General features: G+C 36.0%; 3 protein-coding genes and 2 long non-coding RNA genes across 11 annotated transcripts in view; 2 read left to right on the top strand and 3 right to left on the bottom strand.

Moving 5' to 3' along the window:
• Positions 1-11,211, bottom strand: part of Srp19 (signal recognition particle 19) — a 16,255-nt gene extending 5,044 nt beyond the window's left edge. Inside the window, exon 1 of the mRNA XM_012293123.2 lies at positions 10,346-11,211. Coding sequence (XP_012148513.1) covers positions 10,346-10,347 — 2 coding nt within the window. The 5' untranslated portion in view covers positions 10,348-11,211. The remainder of the gene's footprint in view (positions 1-10,345) is intronic.
• The window catches only part of Men (NADP-dependent malic enzyme), a 19,224-nt gene extending 1,570 nt beyond the window's left edge, over positions 1-17,654 (top strand). For 2 of the 3 annotated variants that reach the window (XM_012293124.2, XM_012293125.2), the window contains 7 exons: positions 3,232-3,382; positions 12,567-12,725; positions 12,894-13,256; positions 13,325-13,636; positions 13,706-14,074; positions 14,202-14,496; positions 14,600-17,654. In XM_012293124.2, the coding sequence (XP_012148514.1) occupies positions 3,232-3,382; positions 12,567-12,725; positions 12,894-13,256; positions 13,325-13,636; positions 13,706-14,074; positions 14,202-14,496; positions 14,600-14,715 (1,765 nt within the window). In that variant the 3' untranslated portion in view covers positions 14,716-17,654. Of the gene's footprint in view, positions 1-2,143; positions 2,280-3,231; positions 3,383-12,566; positions 12,726-12,893; positions 13,257-13,324; positions 13,637-13,705; positions 14,075-14,201; positions 14,497-14,599 lie in introns of those variants that run through there. The other variant, XM_003706688.3, reaches the window with a different exon arrangement.
• Positions 1,881-6,731, bottom strand: LOC143265653 (uncharacterized). Its single transcript, XR_013040316.1, has 4 exons — positions 6,613-6,731; positions 3,158-5,617; positions 2,337-2,694; positions 1,881-2,273 (listed from the first exon to the last, which is right to left on the bottom strand). It is a non-coding gene; the product is annotated as an uncharacterized LOC143265653 (long non-coding RNA).
• LOC143265652 (uncharacterized) lies at positions 4,579-9,328 on the top strand. The gene is made up of 2 exons (XR_013040315.1): positions 4,579-4,671; positions 4,948-9,328. It is a non-coding gene; the product is annotated as an uncharacterized LOC143265652 (long non-coding RNA).
• Doa (CDC like kinase darkener of apricot) lies at positions 15,055-25,504 on the bottom strand. Of its 5 annotated transcripts, XM_076538977.1 has the most exons (10): positions 24,087-25,504; positions 21,086-21,164; positions 18,893-18,959; positions 18,257-18,370; positions 17,726-17,816; positions 17,483-17,653; positions 17,231-17,378; positions 16,912-17,162; positions 16,485-16,650; positions 15,055-15,783 (listed from the first exon to the last, which is right to left on the bottom strand). In XM_076538977.1, exons 1-10 carry the CDS (start codon positions 25,107-25,109, stop codon positions 15,779-15,781), a joined length of 2,115 nt encoding a protein of 704 aa, XP_076395092.1. In that variant the 5' UTR covers positions 25,110-25,504; the 3' UTR covers positions 15,055-15,778. The 5 variants fall into 5 exon arrangements, 4 of the variants coding, with proteins under 4 accessions (XP_076395092.1, XP_076395090.1, XP_076395091.1 ...); XR_013040312.1 differs by having other exon boundaries at positions 15,055-15,475; positions 15,575-16,650; positions 17,231-17,360; positions 17,483-17,816; positions 24,087-25,499; XM_076538975.1 differs by having other exon boundaries at positions 15,055-16,650; positions 24,087-25,498.

The following is a 25,504-nucleotide window of genomic DNA, read 5'->3' as shown; positions in this document are numbered from 1 at the left end:
TTTTTTAAGTAGTTCAAACATTTTTTTTTAATAACTACGTTTAATGAACATAAGATAGTGTTTATTTTAATTTTGCGTTTGAAGTATAAATAAATGAAGTATGATTTGTAATTACAGGAATATGAATTTATATTTTGAATTAAATTGAAAATCATTGAAAGTATGTAAAAATAATTTGTTAAATGTTAAACTTCTTATAAACAAATTCTGAATTTTGCACAGTTTCTTCAGTACTATTATTTTGATTTACTACAAGAATTGTGATAAAATTAAAAATTAAATTAAAATTGCTGTAAATTCAGAAATACAATAATAAACAATTACAGTGATATTTTGTATAAATTCAAATATTGCTTCATTCAGGAAATATCAGTAAAATTGTTTAAAATAAAATATAAGTTTACTAGAATTATTAATTACTATATGAAAAGTAAAATTTTGTTAAAACTTTCATCTGCTTAAATTTGAATAATATTTTTGCCCAGGGCCTCACAAATTGTAGAACAACCCTGTCAGAATCTAAGACAAAACAATTCAGATATTAAATAATTGCACTTTGCCTTCATACTCCGTATTTCAAAAGAAATTACGGAATTGCTCTATTTTTCGACCTTTGCATGTTTTCATTTTACATGCTTCATTATAATCAAACCAATGTTTACACGTGGTTTTTTACAACTGTGTCGTATTGAACAAGTTAGCAAAATATCGCGAAAATGAGAAATAACCGAAAATGTGTCCTTCGTAGACGAATCAGAAAATGTGAATTTTATTATCTAGGCAATTAAACGGGTGACGATTTGATAAAGAAAGCATAGATATATCTTTTACTGTGTTATGTCATATAGACACATGAATTACAGTTTTCGTAATCATTTAACGATCACGTGCATTTTTCACTTCGTACGTAAGTATATCTTTTTTTGTATCACGCGATCGGTGTAGCTTTTGCATATCAAAACATACGAGCAATTACGTTATTTCGAAAAAAAAGAAAACATTAGTGGCCGTTTAACCTGACCCACGCAACCTTTTCTATATTTTTTTTAGATTAGACAAAATTATTTTTTCACTTTGTATTTTTTCTATCCTACGCTAGTTGTGGACTTAAAATTTTGCAATATCTAAAGTTCTAAATTTTTAAACTTCTAAATTTCTACATTTTTTAACTTCTAAATTTCTGAACTTTTATATTTATAAATTTTCAATTTTTTAATTCTTCAATTCTTCAATTTTTCAATTTTTCAATTTTTTAATTTTGTAATTTTGTAATTTTTAAATTTCTATATTTTTAAACTTCTATATTTCTATGTACATTTGAAAGTATTGACTTTGTATATTTCTGAATTTCTGCATATTTAAATTTCTTAGTCTACAAGTTTCTAAATTGTCAAATTACTATGTGGATACATTATCAGTCCACCACTGATTTATATGTATGGAATGATTCACTGCTTACAAGATATTTTCCTATCAGTAGTATCCAATCCTTGCAAAATTACCATACATAAAACACATAACAACGCAAGGATTTCCTCCACTAAATACATACGTATTCGTGTTTGTTATTATTTCTCTAATTTACAATATTTTTGTGCATTTTCCGCATTCGATACACTAAAAACTTTCCAACATAGCTTTCATTTTAATTCAACATCACGCGATAACAGGTTACTGGCCTGTGATCCGTATTATCGTACGACATGTGCAAAAAAATGTAAATTTTTGCTTATTCAGCTACGACAGAAAGAAATGCGACGATTATATTATCATATCTTTTTCTTTCTTGTTTTTAATTGAGACGTCGAATTAGATACCCATACAGAGTATTCGAAAATGTATTCTATCTTTAAATAATTTTAAATAACAATGTACGGTGTATTGTTAAATAATAATGTAATACCATAAATATTAATTCATTGAATTAAGTTGAATTACAATTACTGTATGTCAGTTAATCCTATCGGATATTGACAGACAGAAAATTTGATATTTTTGTTTCATGCCTGACAATCACGTGACCCATGCTACCAACTTATCAGCATGACATGACATCGCGTAGTAGTTTACGTTTAATCTGGATCGTAGTTAAAACAGTGTCCCGAGCGATGTCAGATCGAACGAAAGCAATAATCTTCGAAAAACGTGATTATGTCTGAGCGTAGGTTGCTACGATTAAAGTGTTACTTTAATAGCGTTCTATGTCCGTCGAGATGCTCAGGTTATGCTAGTGCAGTCCTTGAACCTGTCACTAAACAGTGGCTTCAGCTGTTCTGCAGGTAAAAGAGCAAATGTTGATTTTCATAGACTTCTATAAGAATTCATTCATTACATACTTGTATTATCTACAATAATTGTAAGGGCCTCCTTTATGTCATACAATTACAGTAAACTGATTACAATGTCATACAATTACAGTAAACTGACGCAACGATTAAATGAATCTTAAAAGTGCTTTTTTCCTGGTTCGTTTGAACGAAAATCGGTTGACGTAACAAAATATTTGAATGTACAATACATTCTCAGTACGTTTTTAGTACATGCGTTGTTGTGATATATTTCATAAATAACATGTCAAACCGTCCTCGCACGATGGACGCAGACGTGCGACTGCGCGATGCGCGCGCCTGCGCTGTAATACTTATACGCCCAGTGCCGTAGCATGCAATCATCGGGCTCCGATTCTTTCTAACACTAAAATTAATTACTTCGCTATAATCACTATTCCTATATATTCATAAATTAATTCATCTCATACAATATCCAACCACAAATATAATATTTATAAAGAATGCAATAAAAAAAAATGCAATAAATTCATAACGTCAAAACTGTGTATATACCTTAAAGTCATTATACAAAGATTTTCGGTGGCAAAAATTCTATTTTAAAATCTGAATTCGTATTTGCATAGTACATGTTCAGTTATCAAAGGGTTAGAAAGATTATAATTATTGCGAAACTCGCAGCCTTCAAATCATTACGAACGCCCTTGTTAGTCTTGACCTCCCGATAAATTATATTATCTAACACTCATTAGTCCATAAATAGTTTGAATAATTACGATTGCAATGTTGCGCAAAAAACGAATCTGACAGATGCGCGAATCGCGCCACACGATTGATACGCGGCTGAGTTACCCTCGCCCTAATCTCACCTCTCCCGTACGGTACTGCGTTCTGCCGTACCGACATTCTCGATCAGCCTTAAAACTTCGCTCGTCGTTTGTAGAAACCGAAGTACTGACCAGTTGTCTTGCGTCGAGGAAACTACGATGTCGACTCTTCACAGGGATCAGCTTGGGCAACGGGGACAGGGAGATGCCGTGTGCCCGAGTTTACTACGTGGCCTTGATCATTTGAAGAACCCTCAATTGAATAAGGTACGCTATAGTGCATAAAGTATTTTAATTTAATGTAGTATAGTTTGCCGGTAAAAATACTTTTCGCACGTATATTGATTTAATTTCATAGTTTTTCTTTTATGAAACAATTCATCATCAATTGATACACGTGTAATACGAAATGACAGTATTTCTTGTTTATTATTTTGTTGCTATGGTTTTTGAAGTACACTGGTGAACGGAAACTTTTCTTTAGGGCAACGATGCCCATGGGCCTTGACCCATCGATGGTCAGCTGATGTGCGGGATGTGAAATATTAAAGTGAATAGAAAAATGAGTGGTTTTTGAAAATTGCAGTTGGGATTTTTGAATTTTGAGATTTATGGATTTTTTGAGTTTGAAGTTTTTAAACTTGGGATTTTGGAAACTGAAGATTTAAAAATTTTTCAATTTCTGACTTTGGGACTTGGAGATTTGGAATTTTAACTTTTGGACTTAGGAAGTTCTCAATTTTTGAACTTTTGGACTTAGGAAATTTTTAATTTTTAAACTTAGGGACTTAGGAAGTTTCCAATTTTTAAACTTTGGGACTTAGGAACTTCAGGATATTTTCAAAGTTAAATTAAAAAATCTCCCAAGTTCAAAAATTCAAATAAAAATTTTCAGATCCCAAAATTAAAAATTTCTAAGTTCTAAATTTAAAAAATCTTTAAGTCCCAAATTTCAAAAGTCTTGAAGTCCCAAATTTTCAACTGTTAAAACCAATAAAATTAATCCATTATTTACCATCTGACTTCAGGCACAAAATTTGTAATTTAAATATAGTCCGTCAGACCCACCGAAAACTTTCCATCATTCTAACGTAAGCTATATGAAACCATAATTCATGAATGAAACGAATCAAGGTCAAAGTAAAATTACACATAATCTAATTTTGCAAAATTGTTCTGAGTATCCATAAAACGGAATAAATTTTTAAATTAAATTGTATGAAATATTACTTTGTGCGGACATAACCTAACGCGGTGAAGAGCTCGTAAACTGCGTAAGAGGATAATTATGTTACGTTGTATCGGTCACGTAGCGTCCGTGTTTCCGTGAAATTTACTTTCTCGTTTCCACAAAATCGAACGGAACTAAAGACCCTATGACAACCTGGATGATGAAACAGGTGCTTTTTACTCGAATGATAAACTGCTATCTGTCACACTTTTTTCATCTTTGCTACGATTAGCGAACAAAAATCTTACTCGACATTTACTTGAACTTTCGCGGTACATCTGGTGACATTTTTTTATAACCAGTTGCAGTTAATATTATTCATAAGGTAACAAGAATTTAAACTGGTCTTAGAGTTTAATGTTCATGCAAATTTTCCTTGCATAATCGAAGCGAATTAGATCGTGTTTAAGAATAATTTATACAAATGTAATATCGGTGTTTGAGGTTAGGAAATTGGAGGGAAAATAAAAGCGTACAGTAACGTCATTATCGCAGATTTGTTTAAAATAAGACCGATAATGGTTCCATTTATTCGTTAAAAGAATGGTAACATCATAAGTTAGCTAAAAATATATCGATGCAGACTGTGTTTATTTTTTAGCTCGCTAAGTTTATGACAGCGGAATCGGAAATTATTTTCTCGATGACTGAGCAAAATGGACACTCCAGGCGGAAACATTCGATCGTTGCGAAATTTACCTGGAATTTTACAGCTAACGCGACACTTTGTGACTAATACGATGGATTTTATATCTTGGACCACAGACACGCAATAACCTTCACTAAAATTAATTTTTCCTGCGACCTTCAGCAGATATAAAATTATACTACTTGTAAATTACCTTTTAATTTCATAAGTACATAATTACCACTTATCTAACTTATACATTTTTCAATGATCTGCAATTGTAAAATTATCTTATTTATTCTGATTTCGATAAGGCTTGACTAAATTCCAATATTATTCGCGTACCGGTGTCCTTTGATAAGGCGAATACCTATCACTAATATTCTGCAAATAGAATACCGACTGCGGTTTATGGATCGTATTGAATTAAATGGAAAGGAATGAGGTAACTTGACACTGCATTATTAAATTTTCAAACTTCTTTAATTGCTTACATTTTAAAATGATAAATTCCTAAATTCAAATCATGCATTTTGCTATTTTTTGAAATGCATAATTCTCTCATTTTTTTAAGTTTACAAGTTGCAAAATTTAAAAAAATTTTCAGTGTCGTGTAGTTTCAAAATTATGAAATTTTGAAAATCTAAAATGAAGTTGAAAAATTATATAGTTTTGAAGATCTAAAACTATAGTGGAAAAAATTATGAAATTTTGAAAATCTAAAATTGAAGTTGAAAAATTATATAGTTTTGAAGATCTAAAACTGAAATTGAAAAATTATAAAAATTGGAAGATCTAAAACTGAAGTTGAAAAATTCTGAAGTTTTGAAAATTTTGAAGCAGGTTTCAAGGTATTAAAGATCCAAAATCCAAAGTTTAAAGTTGTTCAAATCCTGAAGTTTCAACATTTGTTAATACGCCCTCAAGTTTCCATTTTTTAAAAATTACAAAATGTCGAAGTAACAAAACCAAAAAATTATCAGGATCCAAAGTTAAAAAATTCTAGAGTTACAGATCTTTAAGTCCAAAAGTTAACAAGTCCTAAAGACCCAAAGTTAACATTTTTTAAAGGGTTTCAAGAGTTACAAATTTCCATAATTAAAAAATTCCAATGTCACAAAATTCTAAAGTCCCAAAGTTCAAAGTTGTTCAAATTGTAAAATTGTAAAATTGTAAAATTCCACAAATTCTATAAATTCTATAAATTCTACAAATTCTATAAATTCTACAAATTCTATAAATTCTACAAATTCTATAAATTCTACAAATTCTACAAATTCTACAAATTCTACAAATTCTACAAATTCTACAAATTCTGCAAATTCTACAAATTCTACAAATTCTACAAATTCTAAAATTCTAAAATGGACACCAAAGTTCCAAATTTTTATAATTTCAAAATCCCAAAAATCCAAGGCACCAAAGTCCCAAAATCCCAAAAATCCCAAAAATCCAAGGCATCAAGGTCCCAAAATCTCCAAGTCCCAAAATCCTAAAAATCCAAGGTACCAAAGTCCCAAAATCTCAAAAATCCAAGGTACCAAAGCCCCAAAATCCCAAAAATTCAAGGCATTAAAGTCCCAAAATCCCAAAAATCCAATTCACCAAAGTCCCAATCTTCCAAAATTCCAAATTTACCAATTTTCAAATCATGTCCCAGGAGTCCATATTCTCAAATATCCAGTCTATTAACCTCTCCAAGTTCGTGGAAAAATTTCGACCCAATTCCGGGTATCTCGTGTCGTATCCCGGTGTCCGTTCCACGCAAGGATTTAACCACGTGTTAGTATAACGGCTGGATCCGACTTGCCGGTAGAACGGCGCATTCAGATTACGTGCGATACGCAAAGTCCCGTTTCGAACGAGCCTGTGATCCTTGCATTAGGTCGTGGCACGTTTTGCGACCAGGAGAACCCTAAAGAAGTAAGAGTGCTTGCGTATTGATCGAGGGACTGGCAAGCTCGAGGAGCCTAGCAACGGTTTCCATCGCCTAATTGTTTACCATGGGACTCGAGATGATCGGGAGAAGTAGTATAATACGCCCATGGGTAAGACACGGAAGAATGGACACGGATTGGTGGGACCTTGTTCCTGATTTTCATAGAACGACGCGGGTTCCTGAACCTCTCCTCGCTGCTGACGGAAGGGTATTCATTTCCTCCGAACGTTCGTTTTTGTTTTATTCCTCGTACGGGAAATCTTCGTCCTTGACGTCCTTGAAATTTTTGTATTGAAACTGGTTGGGATTTTATAACCGATTGTGCATGGTAATTTAATACGGTACGCAAGTTCCAAGGAAATGCACAGTTACGTCACGAATGTTTGTCATTGAACACTTTTTTCGCTCTGCGTTATTTTAATTGTGGAACGTGATTATCGGCTTACGCATGTTAGAAGCCATTTTGTGGTTTTAGGTTTATTGTTAATTTTCTTGATATTGTGGGACTTAGCGTATTTAATTATGTTTATTATTGAAGTGTATTTAACTAGATATTTTTCCAATTACTTTGTGACATTGTGGAAATATTTCAGGGTTATAAAGTAACAAGTTAAAGAACAATTGAAAAGATTTGAACGAGTTATCTTGTAAGAGAAATGTACGAGAAAGTAAGATAGAGGGACATTTATCGGTCTCGTACTGTTATTATAATTTATAAGTCAATTGACGTTGTTGGCGATTGGTCTAGCTCGAACATTGAAGCATTGTCAACGACCCCAAAGACTCGTTGCTAGTGGAAAAATACTATGCTTTTAACGGGTGCTTTGACCTTATACCGTCCGGTTCGACTTGATCAAGGAGCACCATGTGTTTAATGGAATCTTTTGAGAAAGGACCGTTGGTAGCTGGGAATCTAGGACATTTGATTATAATTCTTTTATACGTTGCTGGAAATACTTTTTTTTTGCAGAAAAATCGTTATTTAATTGAGTAGTCAATTTTAACTCCTAATATTTAACTAAATTAACAAATTGGGATTGATGTTTACAATTAAAAAATTAGTACTGATACACAAGAATAAAAAATCACGATTAACATATAGAGTTAAAAATTAAAAATTGACATATACTATTAAAAATTAGAGAAAGATTGACACATAGAATTAAAAAATGAAAATTAATACATAGAGATAAAAAATGAAAATTATCATATAAATTTAAAAAATTAAGATTGACATATAGAATTAAAAAATTAAAATTGACACACAGAGGTAAAAAATTAAGGTTGACATATAGAATTACAAAATTAAAATTGACACATAAAATTAAAAAATTAAGATTGACATATAAAAGTGAAAAATCTGTCTGATAGTTAAAGTCTTTTTTTATGCACACACTTATCTGTAATAAATAATATTTTAAAATCAGATTGGTTTTAATAATTACTTTGATAAAAAGCATTAACAGTGTTATAGCGTTTAAATAAGCGTTGAAAATCAAGAAAGAATTGAGCGATTGTAAATGATTGCTAAATAGATTTGCATGTTACAAAAATAACAAGCACAAAGTGTTCTCATCGCGTGATACACATGAACATATATAATACATTAACGTTCTTTTTTATAATTGTACATTGAAGTATGTAAATTGCAGTTAGAATAACAAAAGACGTTTTTTTTAGTGAAGTTACGTGTTCAGGCATTTGTATAAATATCAATAATATTTATGTATTGATAATATCATTGATATGTAGAAAATAAAATGAAACATTTAATTTTAATTGATTATTTTGTGCCACTGAAATGTATAACCTAACCTAACTTAATACAAAAATGATCAATTAAATTAGTCATTGATATTTGAAATCACGTTAGAATAAATTCGAAACAAATTAGATGTAAGTACGAATAGACTTGGATGATAAAATTATGTTTGAGGTTAGGTTAACTTAGATCGCGTTAGGTTAGATTTTATTTAAAGTTGAAACAAAAATAAAATTTCGCCTTACATTTTACCGTTTTTAATTACTGCCATCGATTTTTTATTTAATAATTAAAAAATTAATATTATGAATTTTAGAATGGTCGAATGATCGATAAATATCTAATTGTCTAATCGCATATCGATTTTTCATTGTCAGTTGCAATAATACAAACTAAATTGTCGTAAAAGGAAACGGTGCAGACGAAGTAATCAATGGTGTCAGACAAGTTTAATCAAACGTTGCACTCTATTTTGCATTTTGCGTGCATAATGTCGGATGATGTTACTTCCTATGCAATTAAAGTGAGGAAACCGTATCGACATACTGTTTACTGGTAATATAGAGACAAAACACTCGCTCATTTCACTATAATAATTGTAACAAATTTTGTATACTCAGTTTGTGATAATAAATTATAATTTAAACATTTTATTCATTTTTCTTATTTTTTATATGTATAGCATATGCATTTTTGTTAATATATTTTTCAAAATTATAATTATATTTTTTAAAATTTTCAGCCGTACTGCTACAGCAATTGTAAAACAAGATATCATCATTAAAATTGTGTGTTCAATCAAGAAAACATAACACTTAAAACTGTTATCGGAAAATGCATAAAAAATAAAAGTGTTCATTTATGATAAAGAATTGATATTGCATGCTCCATACAAGAACATGATAAAGTAATTAAAGATAATTTGATATTTGTGTAATTAAAGGAATACCTCAATGTTAATATTACTGTCATTAATCATTGATTGATTAATATGCTATAAGTAGTAGAAAGTTGTTTAATTTGATTCATAAATCAATCGGTATCGATTACCTTTATCTGCTGATCCGCTGCACTGAACGCAAATTATAGCTTGGCTTGCAAATTCTAATCATTTGGCTTCTAGTAAATTACACATCACTTCTAATTTCATTTTTATAATATAAATAAATTTGCATACTTAACCTAGAAAAATATTTAATATTTTTATATTGAAATATTTTTATATTACAATATTTTTAATTATTATTTGGTGTTGATATTCAAGGTGTATATTTTATTGGGACACCCTGTATATAAACACGTATTTCATTGAAATTTAGCTAATATTCTTATATTAAATATTTCACATATTCGTATGGATGGCTACGAGAAGAATTTAGGTTATTAATTTTTCCTGTTCAATAAACCTCATGCACAAGACAGTTATATGGGTTTCGAGAAATAAGAATCAATAACTTGCAGGTTATGTCATAAATGTTCGATGCTGTTGATCATTAGAAATGTTTTTTGTTAGATAATATTAATATCTATAATAATACTGTAGATATTTCTGGTGGATGACGTAATAAGGAAGAATCAATGATGCTATAGTGTTTATCATCGTTACTATTTTTAGCAGAGTGGATTAAGAATAACGATGAACGTGTTAAAGAATATTTGTATTTACTTACATCGATTAACTGCACAAAATTTGATCCTCTTCGATGTATTTCACTGGCAAATTAAAAATTTATACAATGCCACCTAGTGGATGGTGTTTTTGACTGATTTCAGTAGCTAGGGAATATGAAAGAGGAAGAGGTGTTTGATTTGTGCGCCTAGATGTAGATGATCAGGTGTACATACCGCCCACCAAAAATGGCGCCAAAATTAAATGGATTATCAACTGAACAATTTAGTTCGTTTCTTATGAATAATTTATAAACAATTTATCTAATGCTTTCTAAAATTAATTTATGCAATTTGTCTATTGCTTTTTAAAATATGCAATCTTAGAAATTTTCGCATATAAATTTCACATATGTTCCGCTTGAATTAGTAATAGTTTTTGAAGCAATGACGTCATCGAATGTCAACTGTTCTCAATAATTATCTGTCTTATAAATCATTCAAGTTTTCCGATATTGAAACTACTTTCTTACGTCACTTTGTTATAAATTATTGACCATAAATGAATAACTTATTCAAATTTCCACGTGCATGTGACGATAGCAACGTCTTTAATGGCGTCAGAATATTGTAAAAATGATGTACAATACGTTGTTATAACATTTTAAGAAGCAGTGTAATATCGCCCAAATTATTCGCAAAATACAAATTATATATTTGCCTATTACAATTTATTTATGGTCACGTCATTTTGGTATCCATTCTTGTAGCACAGTTTTACAAACACCTCTTCCATTTTCATGTTCTTTAGCTACTACAATCTATCGAAAACACCATCCACTAGGTGGCATTACGCAGACTATTTACCCGCGAAATACAGCAAACGAAAACCGAATTCGTCTAAATAAATTTATGCAATTCTTTGTTATTAATGCAACGTTTCAAAAATAGTACTGACGATAGATAATGTATTATTATTTTTCTTTATTACATAACCTATTAAAGTCAAGTATATATTGAAGATATTGACATTAAACAATAATGCTGCCAACATTGAATATCGTCAAACATACAGTACTCACCGATTACAAATTTGGAGAAGCAATCGTAATACACAAGTTGTTCGTAGATTATCGACTATTTTTACGTCGGTGTTGATTTAATTAACAAGACTCCATTTTCATGCGAAGATGCATTACTAGCTTGTAGCATAGCTGTGTAGCACATCTGTTGTCCTTTTCTTGTACCAAATATTTTCTCTCCGTCGCACAGTGCACCTCCTGCGTCTTCATGTTGTCCGACTACCAGGAGCAGACCTAACGTACCCCAAACGTTCGGATAGTGTTGCGTTAGGTCGTATTTGCGCGCGAAATTCAAACATGCGAATTCGTACAACTTATTTTTAAACTGTTTACTAAATACATTTTCATGGTTATCTCAGACAATTAATATTGCTGACAATTCTCAGTTCAGTGACCAATATGCGTTATCGATATCGCTCATTTAATGAAATAATACAATTTTGAAGAAAACAAGTTTATATGTTTTGAAGCATGCAAGATTGTACAGACATTGCATAAATAAAGTTGTTCCCTCATGTTTTAACTTGATAACTTATTTTTAGCACAGTATCAATAAAAAGCATAAACATAAAGCTTTTTATGCTAACAACTCGGAAATTATAAATTCCGAGTTATTTACTGTATCAGTTTTTATTTTTTGTTTTATGCACTTGTATGAGAGTTCATTGTACTCTTTTTAAAAATTTTGTATTTCATTCCGATTTCCTTTAAGAATGCGTACATATATTCTTTGAAAGTTATATCCTTAAGAAACTAATTGTCATACTTATAAACAGCTGATCGCCTTTCACTCACGTTCACCAGCACAGGAATTCTCTCGTTAACCCAATTCAGAGAGCAATCAAATAATTCTTGTCAAGGTCTTGGCATGATTCATGGTTATTTGTTGCATTCATATGTCACTGAATAAATATATTGATTTAGTTTTTTTTTGTTGAAGGAAATAATTCCACTTCTTAGCAACAAGTACCCTAATCAACATTTATATACAATTATTTTTTATTCACCAATTTTCATAAACTGTAGTTTTACAGTCAAAAATATTAATTGTAAAGTATATACTTATAGTATTAATTTATACTAATAATTCACTTATGAATTATTTGATATTTAAGTTATAATTACAATTTCTATAATCTGTTATACAATTATTACTTGACAAAACTTTTCTTGTTACATTAAAGGGAATATTTTATTTCAGGGTCTAGCATTTAGCCTTGAAGAAAGGCAAGTGTTGGGTATTCATGGACTTCTACCACCAGTGGTGAAAACTCAGGAAGAGCAACTGGAACAATGTAAACTAAATCTGGATCGCTATCAAGATGACCTCTCAAAATACATCTATCTCATTGGCTTGCTGGTATGATACATCACATAAACTCAATTTTTCTTATATTCTTTCACAAGTTTCATTTAATAAATTAAATACCTGAAGTGTTTCAATTGGCTCTGATAATTTTAAGGAATCTAAATTTTCAAATCTAATAATTTAAAGTAACCCATTTCATTAATTTCATGCACATTACAGGACAGAAACGAAAAGCTCTTCTACCGCCTGTTGGGTGAGGATGTAGCAAAAATGATGCCTCTGGTATACACACCAACAGTGGGTCTAGCTTGTCAGAAGTTTGGCCTAATCTACAGAAGACCCCGTGGTTTGTTTATAAGTATACACGACAAAGGTTACGTGTACGATATCCTGAAAAACTGGCCTGAACACGATGTACGAGCTATAGTTGTCACTGATGGTGAGAGAATTCTTGGACTTGGTGATCTGGGTGCTTATGGAATGGGAATCCCTGTTGGCAAATTGTCCTTGTACACTGCACTGGCTGGTATCAAACCACAACAATGTTTGCCTATCACTCTGGACGTTGGTACTAATACTCAGGTATGATTAATTTTAAATCATCAAACATTAGTCTTGAATATATTCTAAAATATGATATCATTTTTCAGTCCTTGTTGGATGATCCACTGTACATCGGCCATAAACATAAACGCGTCACTGGTAAAGAATATGATGAGTTCCTGGAAGAATTCATGACTGCGGCCGTCAGAAGATATGGACAGAATGTTTTGATACAGTTTGAAGATTTCGGAAACACTAATGCGTTCAACCTTCTTATTAAATATCAGAATCAATATTGTACTTTCAATGATGATATCCAAGGAACCGCTTCTGTCGCTGTTGCCGGTTTAGTGGCATCTCTTCGAGTTACGCATACAAAGTTGTCAGATAATGTAATCGTCTTTCAAGGAGCTGGAGAGGTAAATTAATAATCTAGTCCACATACAATATTTGTTACAGTCAATTATAATTGAATTGGTTTTCTCTAGGCTTCCTTAGGTATCGCAAATTTGTGCGTCATGGCCATGGAGGAGGAAGGTGTTAACCAGGAGGAAGCTAGGAAAAAAATCTGGATGGTTGATTCGAAAGGTTTAATAGTCAAGAATCGTCCAAGTGGTGGACTAACGGAGCACAAATTGGAGTTCGCTCGAGATCATAAGCCAATTAACACTTTGTTGGAGGTGGTAAAAATCGCGAAACCTACGGTTCTTATCGGTGCTGCTGCAGTTGGCGGTGCTTTTACCACTGAAATACTGGAAGAAATGGCAAAGAACAATGAAAGACCTGTAATCTTTGCTCTCAGCAATCCAACGAGTAAGGCAGAATGTACTGCCGAACAAGCTTATGTTGCTACAAAGGTATGTGTAAAACTTTTAAAATAGGGAGTTGTACTCCTGAGGATTACTCAAGTACTATACTAAAGTGTATCGGTAGTCTACTGATTGACTAAGAGATATTAAAATTTGATCATTTTTATATTTCTAGGGAAAATGTATATTCGCTAGTGGATCACCGTTCGATCCAGTAACGTATGAAGGCAAAACTTTCACTCCTGGTCAAGGAAACAACAGTTATATTTTCCCTGGAGTAGCGTTGGGTGTAATATGTAGTGGTATGAAAACAATTCCGGAAGAGACATTCCTCATTGCTGCTGAAACATTAGCTGAAATGGTTTCCGAAGAAGATCTAGAGAGTGGAAACCTGTATCCACCATTACAAGACATCCAGAAGTGCTCGTTAACGATAGCCACGGCAGTCATGAAATACGGTTATAAAAAATGTAAGAAAATGTTTTCTGAAAATGATATCAAGTATTTCAGTGTGCACAGTTGTCGCTCTAATCAATTATTGTATAATATAAACGTTTACTTCTTTTTGTTTAGGTCTTGCAACAGTTCATCCAGAGCCTAAGGATTACAAGCAATTCATTAAAGACCAACTATATGATCCCTGTTACACACCATCAGTACCTCCAGTTTATCAGTGGCCTAAAGCATAAATTGTTTTATACTATCATCTTTACAAGCAAAGCTTTGATAAAACGCGAATATGATGTCGCGTATGAATATGTACGCGACCCGCGTTTACTTACCTTTTTTTCTTATTTGGCATGGTATCGTAAAAGTCCGTTGAGCAGGTCTCCATATAACTATTTTAAATCTTTGTACGAATGTGAATAATTAGCATGAGTGTCCGTGTATATGAGTGTATAGATATCTAATTCGACCAGGAACACGATTTAATTTCGAACTGTATAAATTTATCACTACCGACCGTTTTAAATTATTGGGTATGATAAGTTTAATGAATGATTCAACGAATAAACATTTTCAAATGATTATTTGAAAGAAATGTGTTTATTGCTACTCGAAACAGCATTCCTCACAGTGCTCAGGACACATTTTTTTTCTTTGCACGAGCAGCCAGACATTTTTTTAAACTTTCGTCGCGTTGGTATATTTAATAAGAACCGAAAAAGGACAAACAAGACGCACATAAGTGATGGAGTTTTTATAATTTAAAGGTGTTTCTCTATTGAACGAAGTAAAAAGCAGAGACGTCCTTTATGTACGTAAGCTCGCACTTTTCACAGATACAGGCAATACACGCGTGAACCCATGTGTATTGGTTACTCAGAAATTCAAATTCGTCTCACACTTTCTTTCTATTCATCTCGTAGATTGCTGATGAAACTGAAAGCACACGTGATTGTCTGCGACCTCGTGAGACAATACAACGAAATTCAGTTCTACGCCGAACTAAAAAAAGAAAAAAAAAAGAAACAGCTTCGCATTATCTTCCTCCAGAGTTTCGGAAAACAAAACATGTTAGCATTTTTTCTAAAAATAACCACATACGTATTATGGTTTTCCGACAACGTTAACACGTGTACTTCACGACGATCAAACTGACGTCCATTGAATTCCTCACACGCACTCCCTCCCTTTCTCGCTCTCACTTTCTCCCCATTGTTAATCTTAATTAATGTCAACACGTACGCAATAATATTTACTTGTCTTACTCGCTAAGTCTGATTCTTACTATTAAACACGCCATGGTCATCAATCTATAACAAACAGAGTATAAACTGCGACCTCTTCCTTTACTCCAAACTTTGTTGCATGATAACATCGTAATAAAATTAAAAGGATAAAATGTACAGAAGAGCGTTTAGAAAATGTTTACAATGATGGGACTCTGTTACGCTACACTGAGCAGACACACTGGCACGTTTTGCATGCCAGTAACAAGGACTATGTCAAGTATAGTTTGGCCGTCTACCAATTTCGTCGTCTTTAAACGACGAGACGAGAGTATCGATGATTTCTCTTATATCCTGATTCGGAGATGTAGGTATCATCCGCCACGACATATTTTGTTAAGTCCAAGTTCCACAGCACCATTGCACTACTGCTTTTTTCATTCTTTATTTTACGTTTATCGATAAACAATACGATTACTTGCGATTTAATCGACATCACCGGTGTCGTTGTCATTCGATTTAATTAACATTTCCTACTAAAAATTTCGAGCCTCTTTATTTCAATCGTTTCACTTCAATTTTATCTCGTTATAATTCGCGTCGACGTCATCGAATTTTGTTACCACGCAAAAGACGCAGTCTTGTGAGGCTCAAGGATATCAGAATCGTTACGTAGGGCAGTAGTGTCGTTGATAGTGGAGTGTCTGTCCAGTATGGAAGTCGGTCCCTTTCCTAGCTTCATCGAGAAAGAGAATGCGATCGCTCGTGAGATTGTTGAGAATCACCAGCTGCACGTAGGTCCGGCAATCTTTGATGTGCTGGTAACGCGTCGAAGAAGGGATGTGCCAATGCGTCCTTTAGTACTATCCTCTGAGAAGGTTCGTATTCTAACATTTTCTGAATGAGGTCGAATAACTGCCGATGCTCCTCATCGTCCGATAACATACAACGCTATATAAAAACAGAAAAAAAATTACATTAATTACTGGAGGTATAAGTCTAGAAGTATGGTAATCTAGGAATTAACATATACGCCTCTGATTCTAACACATATATGAATTATTCTTTTATAGCATAGGCACTTAACTTTCTCTAAAAAGTTTAATTCAAACATTTCGTCAGCTATAAGAGCTCAAATATAAAGTAGATATATGAAATACAAATGTGTCTTTAAGCGGTTATATAATGTGATCGTTTGCAACGATTACTTACGTGTAAAGGTTTACAATTGTCACGCACGTATCGGCCGGCCGAACTCTTTTCATCCCAGTCCAATTTCCCGTGATAGAAATACTTAGTCTTAGTCTTGCGAGCCATACGATGTGGAATCGTGCCAAGTATACGCTCCATCATTGCTAAGTGCTCGCGGTTGTCGTGTGTTTGAAACAGAGTAATACCCAGGTACAGTTCGAAGAGGATGCAGCCAATCGACCACACGTCACAAGGCTGTGACCATCCTAATTCTATACAAACATAATGAATCAGTGGATCGAATGTCGCAATATAACACGTCATACGCAATATAACTTACCTAAAATTACTTCGGGTGCCCTGTAATGTCTTGTGCTAACGATCGTACTGTGATGCTCGTGGTCGAACGTGGCACTGCCGAAATCGATCAGCCTTATGTCCGTTCGTTTCACGCGCCTAATATCCTTTCGCTTAAATAGAAGAAACTTCTTTGAAACACTTCAGAGCATAATACTTAATTGTGTATCTTGCATAAAATTATCGGATGAACAATAAGTATGATTTACACACGAACAAGCTCATCGTGCCTCACCTTTTTGTTGTTATATATGCTCTCGTAATCGGAATCTACGAATAATATATTTTCGGGTTTCAGATCTGTGTGCGTGAGTTTGTTGTCGTGTAGGAATTTGACGGCGTAACACAACTGATACCCAATGTGCCTCACGTGTTCCAGTGGATAAGGTTGGTAGTTGTTATCTCTCTGCAAATGTCCAACAGTTGTAGTGTTGTATGTGGATTTGTGAATTTGTTGCTCCACGTATGAATTACGTACCAAGAAATCAAACACGCTAAGGCCTAGCATTTCGAAGGCGATGCACATGTGCCCGTGATAATTGAACCAGTCGAGCATCTTCACGCACAAGCTGAAATATAATAAAGTGTTAGGTGGATGAAGTTTGACATTATAGAGTACAGTGATGGTCTATTAAATACAGATAGTGGTACTGATAAACAGTAATTGCAGTACTTATGGATTACAGCAATTAAAAGTCGAATCGGATCAAATGTCAAGTTGAGTTACGTAGAGTTCAAATTTGGTGAATTGAATAATGCTAAATTAAATCAGGACGAATTGAATCACAGTTAAATTACATTAAGCAGAACTGCGTCGAATTTAGTCGGGTCAAATTGCATCGCGTAGAATTGAATCATGGCGAGTTCTCTCTCGCACACTTGATCAAATGACATGCAAACTGATGCTTGCGAATTCTTCTGCCACTTAATTAGCCCATCACTATCATACATGATTCCAATAATGAAACTGGATAGCATATTCCACAAAATGGCAGTGACGAATACTAACTGTTGGCCTTCCGGATCCTTGGTCGCAATTTTCTCTAAGGCGTTTATTTCGAGCTTCGCTGCTTCCCTATACTTTTCTACGTTCTTGATGATTTTCAGAGCCATCACGTGATCCCTGCAAACGTCATTATACTGTTATTAGCATACGTTGTTGCGCGTCCAGGGGACGGCCAAGTTCGACAATTCCACATGGCGGGAAGCATCGTGTGTCAACGTTAGGATGCGAGCGTACCAAGCGGGGCGCTATTTCTCTTTAAACCGAAGAGGAAACGACGGAGATGTCTCTCCGGTCGTTCGATTTCGAGCGCGATATTTTGCGTGGATTTAATTTGCCCGAGACGCTCGTCGAGGATGCCTGGCTGGCCAGTAAAACAAAGTGCAAGGCCATCCTATTATTGCGACTACTTGCGCGTCATTTTGTGACAGTGCGGCACGGCTATTTCTGACCCTGCTATGACTCGGGATATCGTGTTGTGTCTTCGGTTGGATAGAAAGGCAGAGAGACAGAGAAAGAGCAAGATGGTGCGAGGAAACGTGGACAACGAGAGGTGTGAAGCATGGGGGTAGAAAAAAAGTGAGAGCGCCGCAGACTCGAGGTAGAATTACCTACGTAGTAGTTACGTGAGCTGCCACTTACATTTGCAAGTCCTTAACCTTGACAACTTTTCCAAAAGTACCCTCTCCTAGGGTGGCCAGTACTTTATCTGCAACGTAAAAAGATAGATAAGTGTCCGGGTGGAGCGAAGACCTCGCGTACACCGAAGATCGTCCATGTTGCTGCATCAGAAACTCTTCATGGTTGACCAGGTGAAGCAAACAATGAAATACTGAACTAATGAACTTCACCTGATCCGTCCGATCAAATTGTCCGTACAAATTTGTAACTCAACTAAATAATCCAGGACTACAAAATGAAGTCTCCCGAAGAAGGAGCAACATGGACGTGCTTCAAGATGGACGTTTAGTCGGTCGTGTTCAATACGCCGTACGTTGTGAACGGATGTATGATTCAAGTGAAAAAAACGGTATCGTTAGAGCTCTGTTATCGATCGGAACTGCTGCTCTCCTAAAGGCCGAGGTACCCTAACCGTAAAATCGGCGATCGGAGGACATGAAACATTGACAATCAAGTCCCGTGGCATGATCCTTGACACGGTTGAATTTCTAATAACATTCTCAAACAATGAACAAAAAGAACCATCAGGATTAATGAGAGCGAATGTCGAATGTCCTCGTGTGCCCGTTTGAACAGAGAGGAGCACGTCATCCCGAAGAAGACGTATCGAGGAAATAGCGCAAGCGTAGTCTCTCTTTGTCTCTGCTGCTTCCTTCGTCTCTCTGTCTCTCTATTTTTGCTTTCATTCTCGATGATAGTAGGAGTATCATGGGACGTTTCTGGATCAAGAGAAACTAGACAAGAGTTAGGAACTTGGACTTCGTGTGAAGAAGAAAGCAGTCCAAGTTTCGTACAGAGAGGAAGTTATCTCTAAAATCAAATTTTGAAAGTTAGCTGTTAATGGAGTTTGTTTAAAGGTAAAGAGTTTTTTAATGACACTGTTGATGGAGAAGTAGGTGCACAGTATTGCACAATGTTGAGAAATATTTCGGTTTTCTGATTTGAAGAGGATTAACAGAGATTGAAAACGATTACGAGAGCGGTTGTTTTTGAATTAGTATGTGGACATTGTTTTAACAGTTATATCAGAATTCTTGAACTATATTGTAACAATTATGTTCATTTGGTTGTGACTGTCCTCTGAACATTATTTCAATAGGTATATTGGTACTGGTCCATAAAACTATATATCCTCGAACACTATTTGAAATAATATTCAAGAACCAACTGCGCAAATATCATAAATGTTAAATTTAATTCTTCAAACTGCATGTACTTGAACATCATTTTAATAATTATGACAGTAGTTTTGATTCAACAGTTTGAGATAAGGCTCAAGAACATGCAGTCTCAAGAACTAAATCTGTTGAAATTATGATGTTTGTTATAGTTTTAGAAACTATGTTCTTAAACCTTATCATAGATATGATCTCTGTCTTGGTCCAAAAAAATCTTTATCATTTCTATAATTATAACGACGATGTTCTTGTATATTATTTTAATGTTTTGCTCCATCAAACATAATAATTCTTAAATAACATTTTACGAATTTTATGATACCGTGTTCTCTTTTGAAACTACGTGTTCTTGAACATGATTTCAAAAGAAGATCTCGGTCTTGGCTCTTGAACATTATTTCCACAGTTCTATTTATTTTGATTCAGCAAATTTGATTGTTAAAATTTTATATTCCTCGCAGTTCTATTATTTGGTCCAAACTAAAGTTCTTGAAAATTTCACCAGTTCTGATATCCGTTTCTTGAAACAGTATGTCCTGGAATATTATTTCAATAACAGATTCCTGAAACTGTGTTCGAACATCACACGTTTCCAATAATAATTTCGATCATTCCAGCTAGAAACCGCTATTTCCGCTCAACCGTTTTCAACCACTGCTTCGAGTAGAAGAATGATCTACTTTATCTAAAACAAATGAGAAACATAATGTAGAATAGGACAGATATTCTGAAGGTATCAAACTAGATAAATATGAAAGCTCCAACTAGATACAGGTGAAGAAAGAAAGAAAGGTGCTAAAAGAGAGAAAGAGGAGAGGAAGAGAGAGAGAGTGAAAAATGCGGGGCAAAGGGTGAGCAGAGGCAAAGAGAGACGATGGGCAGATACCGTGGGTAACCGATCCGATCGATCGATCGACCAATCGATCTGAGGCTTGCTTAAATATACTACAATGAGTGTATTCACGTATTCACGAACATCTATTTGCCAGGATGTCGCCGGATTGGTAAACAAGGTGGCCGTCTTCGTCGTCCTCGACGGAGGGCGGTCGTGGGCTCTAGATATGGGCCGGCGGAAATCGGTAACAGCGGCGCGTACCAAGAGAGGAGCCCCAATCAGTGTTGGTAGCGCACCGAGAGTTTGGTGGTCCGACGATCGGTTCCCCCGTGTGTTTTGGTATCACGATGGAGACCCCGACCAGAGAACGTTCCCCACCGTAGGTCGTCGGTCGATTCACCAGACAGAGACAAGCGTTCGCGTCGTTGCGATGACCACCGAGAGTAGCGATGTCGTCGTCAGCCGTGATCCATTGGGTCGTGGTGAAACAGGTGGGTCCACATCATCCAGGGCCGTCGAGTCAACCGATCGCCAACACACCGTCATCCATCATCCACCACCACCACGAGGGCGGAGACCCGTGTAACACGCGGTAGAGAGGACGTGTGTAAGCACGGACGAACGTACGATTGTGTCGGTGGGGAGGAAGTGGGGGGATACATCATCATCATCGGTCATCGGTCATCATCATCATCGAGAGAGAGAGAACCACCCGATCCGAGCGCCCAGTCGACCATAGTGACCAATCCGTGTGCCATATCCAATTCCATTCCATTCCATTCCATTACAACGGAGATGGTAACCCAACAATCAGAGAGAAAGGGGAGAGGGCAAAATGGTTTGCCAAGTCAGAAAGTTGCGGTTACGAATTTTACCATCGGCACAAAGCGAACATTCTTTTTTTTTTCAGATCTTTTTTTTTATATATATATGTACAATTACGATTATTATATATTAGCGTTATCTCTCGTATTCTTAACCTCATTTGCATGTTTTTCGGTTATTTACTGTTCTCTTTTTCCTAGACCCGTTACTTTTTATTGCAGAGACGTATACTCATGTTAAAATTAGCTTCGTACTGTCTCGAAGAAACCGTCCCATGTCAGACATTTAAACATCGATACGCGTGTATGTGAATGACGCGTTTGTCACGTGCAAACCTGAACAATTTTCAGCGGAAAATCGATCGCTGGAAAAATACAATCGGACAGCTTCTTTCGAGAGTGTTCGTTATGTATTACTAGTTCTCTAACACGCTCGGAGAGGTTATTTTTTTTCTCTGTGTTTTGTTAATTGTCAACCGTTTGCAGAAACTTCAAGTACTTACGTGATTGCGCCAGGTGGACGCTTCACGACGACCGATCGATTGATAGATCGTCGTGACGCATCCGAACAGCGCGGCATCGATCGACACTTCGAGCCTACCTTTTTTTTATCAACGCGAAACGATCTGATGTTTCGTGATCGATTTCGTTCGAACGAATTTAAACAGGACAGTTCGTGGGAGAAAAAAGGACAGGACCACGGTACTCTTTCAATTGGCTTCAATGAATTTTTTTAGTAAAGAAAACAACGGAAGAAATTAATTTTAAATATGGGTACGAAACTCTCGTGTTACAATGGCGCCTCGAAAGATGTCCGGTATCGTTGTTGGTAAACTAAATAAACGATACTGCGTGAATAATTGCTCGTTCAACGGATCTTTGACACTGGGCCAACGTGCGATTATTTTAGATTGGTCTTCAAATCGGTATATTTATACTTTATTAAAAGATATAATAGCGCAGTGTTTTGAAAGATGTTCGGCATCAGTAACGCGTGTTTTCTGCAATTTATTATTTATCAGAAATTCGCTTATTATTTACAGAATTGTTTTTATGTACTTGGGAGTATGCAAAAGTTTCCATTATACATTTGTTTGGTTTATTATGTTGATATTAATTGATTTATAAAAAAAGAATAATATGTATTAACTTCATTGTCGTAATTTATGTAAAAGTGGTTGATAAAATATGTATTTCATGTTGTATATTTTAATTGAATTAATCTAATGGTTATTATTAATTTATTCATATTGATAGATTTGATGAATTGATTAAAATTATTGATATTGAAGACTGTGTGTATGAATACTGATTTTTTATTAGAACCATTTTTGTGTGGTCAAATATTTGAATTAAAAACATTGTATCAAGTATAAATTAGTTTATAACTTGTGCATATTATAGAGTAGTCTCGCTATAGGACCCTGAAAGGGCTAAGAGAGCAAAAAAATGTAAAAAGGTGGCACTTGAAATTTCTCAATACCTAAATCTGTAATCTCTGAAGTCCCAAACTAATCCCTCAAATCTTCAACTTCTTGTATTCCTAAATCCCTAGATGTTTACCTCGAAATTTCTAAATTCTTAAATCCCCAACTCTCAAATTTACAAAACTACAAATCTCTAAATTCTCATATCACACAACCCCCATCTTAAATTCCTAAATTCCTAAATTTGCAAATTTAGAAATTCCCAAGTTTGAAAATTCCTAGACAATCTGCAAAATTCTAGATCTCAAAACGTATCAACCACAAATACAAGCAATTTCCAGCCTTACATCGCCATTTTTCCAGCGAGTCCTACAATGTCTCCCATCATACACAAAAACATGGCAAAATCTCTGCGTTCGATACATAATTCAACTCAGCAACTTCTAAGTTATCTACAACTCACCATCGTGTATCAAACCCCAAAGTGTTTCCCTCCAAATGTTTATGAAACCGAACATCCTTCGAAGCACTGCATATCTCCCCTACACCTTGGGAAACACGTTCCCAGCACTAAAAAACCTGAACTCTCGGGTACGCATGAATCATCCCCAGCGTTCAAGACACAAAATCCAAGGTGTCCACATTGGACTCCATACAAACAAACACATCTTGATGATTAATTCTGGTACGCGGCAAGAGGCACGGCCACGGTCAGCCAGGTGAGACAGAGGACAGTTAACGAGCGGACGCAAAACCAGGCACGCGTGAGGAGTAGGCAAGGGTTTCAGCAACAACAGCAGCAGCAACGGGCACGCTCTGCTCAACGAAACAACACTCGTTGGCGTTCACAGGCGACAGGAAGGCATTATTGCGCGCGGTTCGACAACTTACAATCGCGTGGTGGATCGTGTCCGAGTTGTTAACGACACTCGGCGCGTTCTTCGACGCGTCTTTACGCTCGCCTTGCTGGCTGCCTTTCCTATACTTGCTGGCGATAATGTCCGTGGTGCTGGGCCGCATCTTCACCTGGCCACCGGCGGCCAGCTGACTGTACGTCTCCTCCATGGCGGCGTACTTCAGGATCAGACTCTGTATCTCCTTCCGTTTCGCGGCCCTCTCCGAGATCGCGGGATCAGAGTCCTCCGAGTCAGCATTCTGTACCACGTTGGTATCCCTGATCACGCTACCGGTCGGCGTCTTATCAGGGTCGACATCGTCGTTCGTCTCTTTGGTGGTTAGCTTCATGGGTCGTGCAAGTCTCAGCGCCGTCGACGAGCTCTCCAGTTGCTCGCTCTTGCCGTTTCTGTACGGTCTAACCTTCCGAGTACGAGTTTCCGCATGGCCAGACTTGTGTCTGCCGTACCTGCGATAGGTCTCGGAGTTCGCAAGGCCGTGTCTGTCGGTCCGATGATAGCCGGGTGTCTTCTCGCGCTTGAAGTCCTTCACGGCAGAGGACTTAACGTAGGGGTACGCTTTCTCGGACAGCAACACGCTGGTGGGACTCTTGACCACCGTGCGAGTCATCGAGGGCTCCAGAGTCTTCTCGTCACGCACGAACGGGCTGTCTTCCCGCCGGAAGTAGCTGTGGTCCCGCTCACGAGTGCGTCTGTAGTCCGTAGACGGGTGCTCGGCGCGTTCGTGACGTTTCTTCCTGGAGTACTTGTCTAGGATTGTTGAGTACTTGTCCTCTATCCGAGACTTGGTGTTGGCCAGGTTGATGCTGGAACCAACGTTGTCGTTCAGCGTGGACGTACCCCGTACCTTGGTGGTCAGTCGCTGCAGGAGACTCGAGCACGAGTCGCTGAGCATCTGTGTGACGCTGGTGGTAGTCGAGGATCGCGCATATCGATTTCGCCGGCTCGTCGATCCCTGACGAGACGTCGACATATTGTCACGTGGCGCGAAGATGAACATTGAGAAGTCGAAAGTCGCCCACGCGACCTCGAATTCGGCGAGGCGAGCACACCCCGAGGAGGAGAGTCGATTACGCGATTCGCTTTCTCGTGATCCTTGTTTATTTTCTTGATTTCGCGACGGTGCGAGTTAGGTCGTTCTCTTCGAGTCGGTTAGGCCTCAAGGTCGTTCCGCTAGACCTTGTCGAGTGTCCTGAACGTGACGCATCCAAGATTCGTCGGTTCGCAACGCGCACACAACACGGTCACACGACGATTCTAGTATCCGTCAACGATCGTCAACCAGCCAGTGACAAACGCACACGACTCCTGGCCGCAGGTGCATCACCGCACTACGGAGGTGCGAACATGTCGATCACGCAATCCGAGGGACGCCAACGAAGGCACTAAACTACG

The sequence above is a fragment of the Megachile rotundata genome, chromosome 13 (assembly GCF_050947335.1).
Source record: "Megachile rotundata isolate GNS110a chromosome 13, iyMegRotu1, whole genome shotgun sequence".
NCBI classification, from domain to species: domain Eukaryota; kingdom Metazoa; phylum Arthropoda; class Insecta; order Hymenoptera; family Megachilidae; genus Megachile; species Megachile rotundata.
The sequence above is the reverse complement of the archived record's forward strand: the minus strand, read 5'-3'. Positions and strand labels throughout refer to the sequence as shown.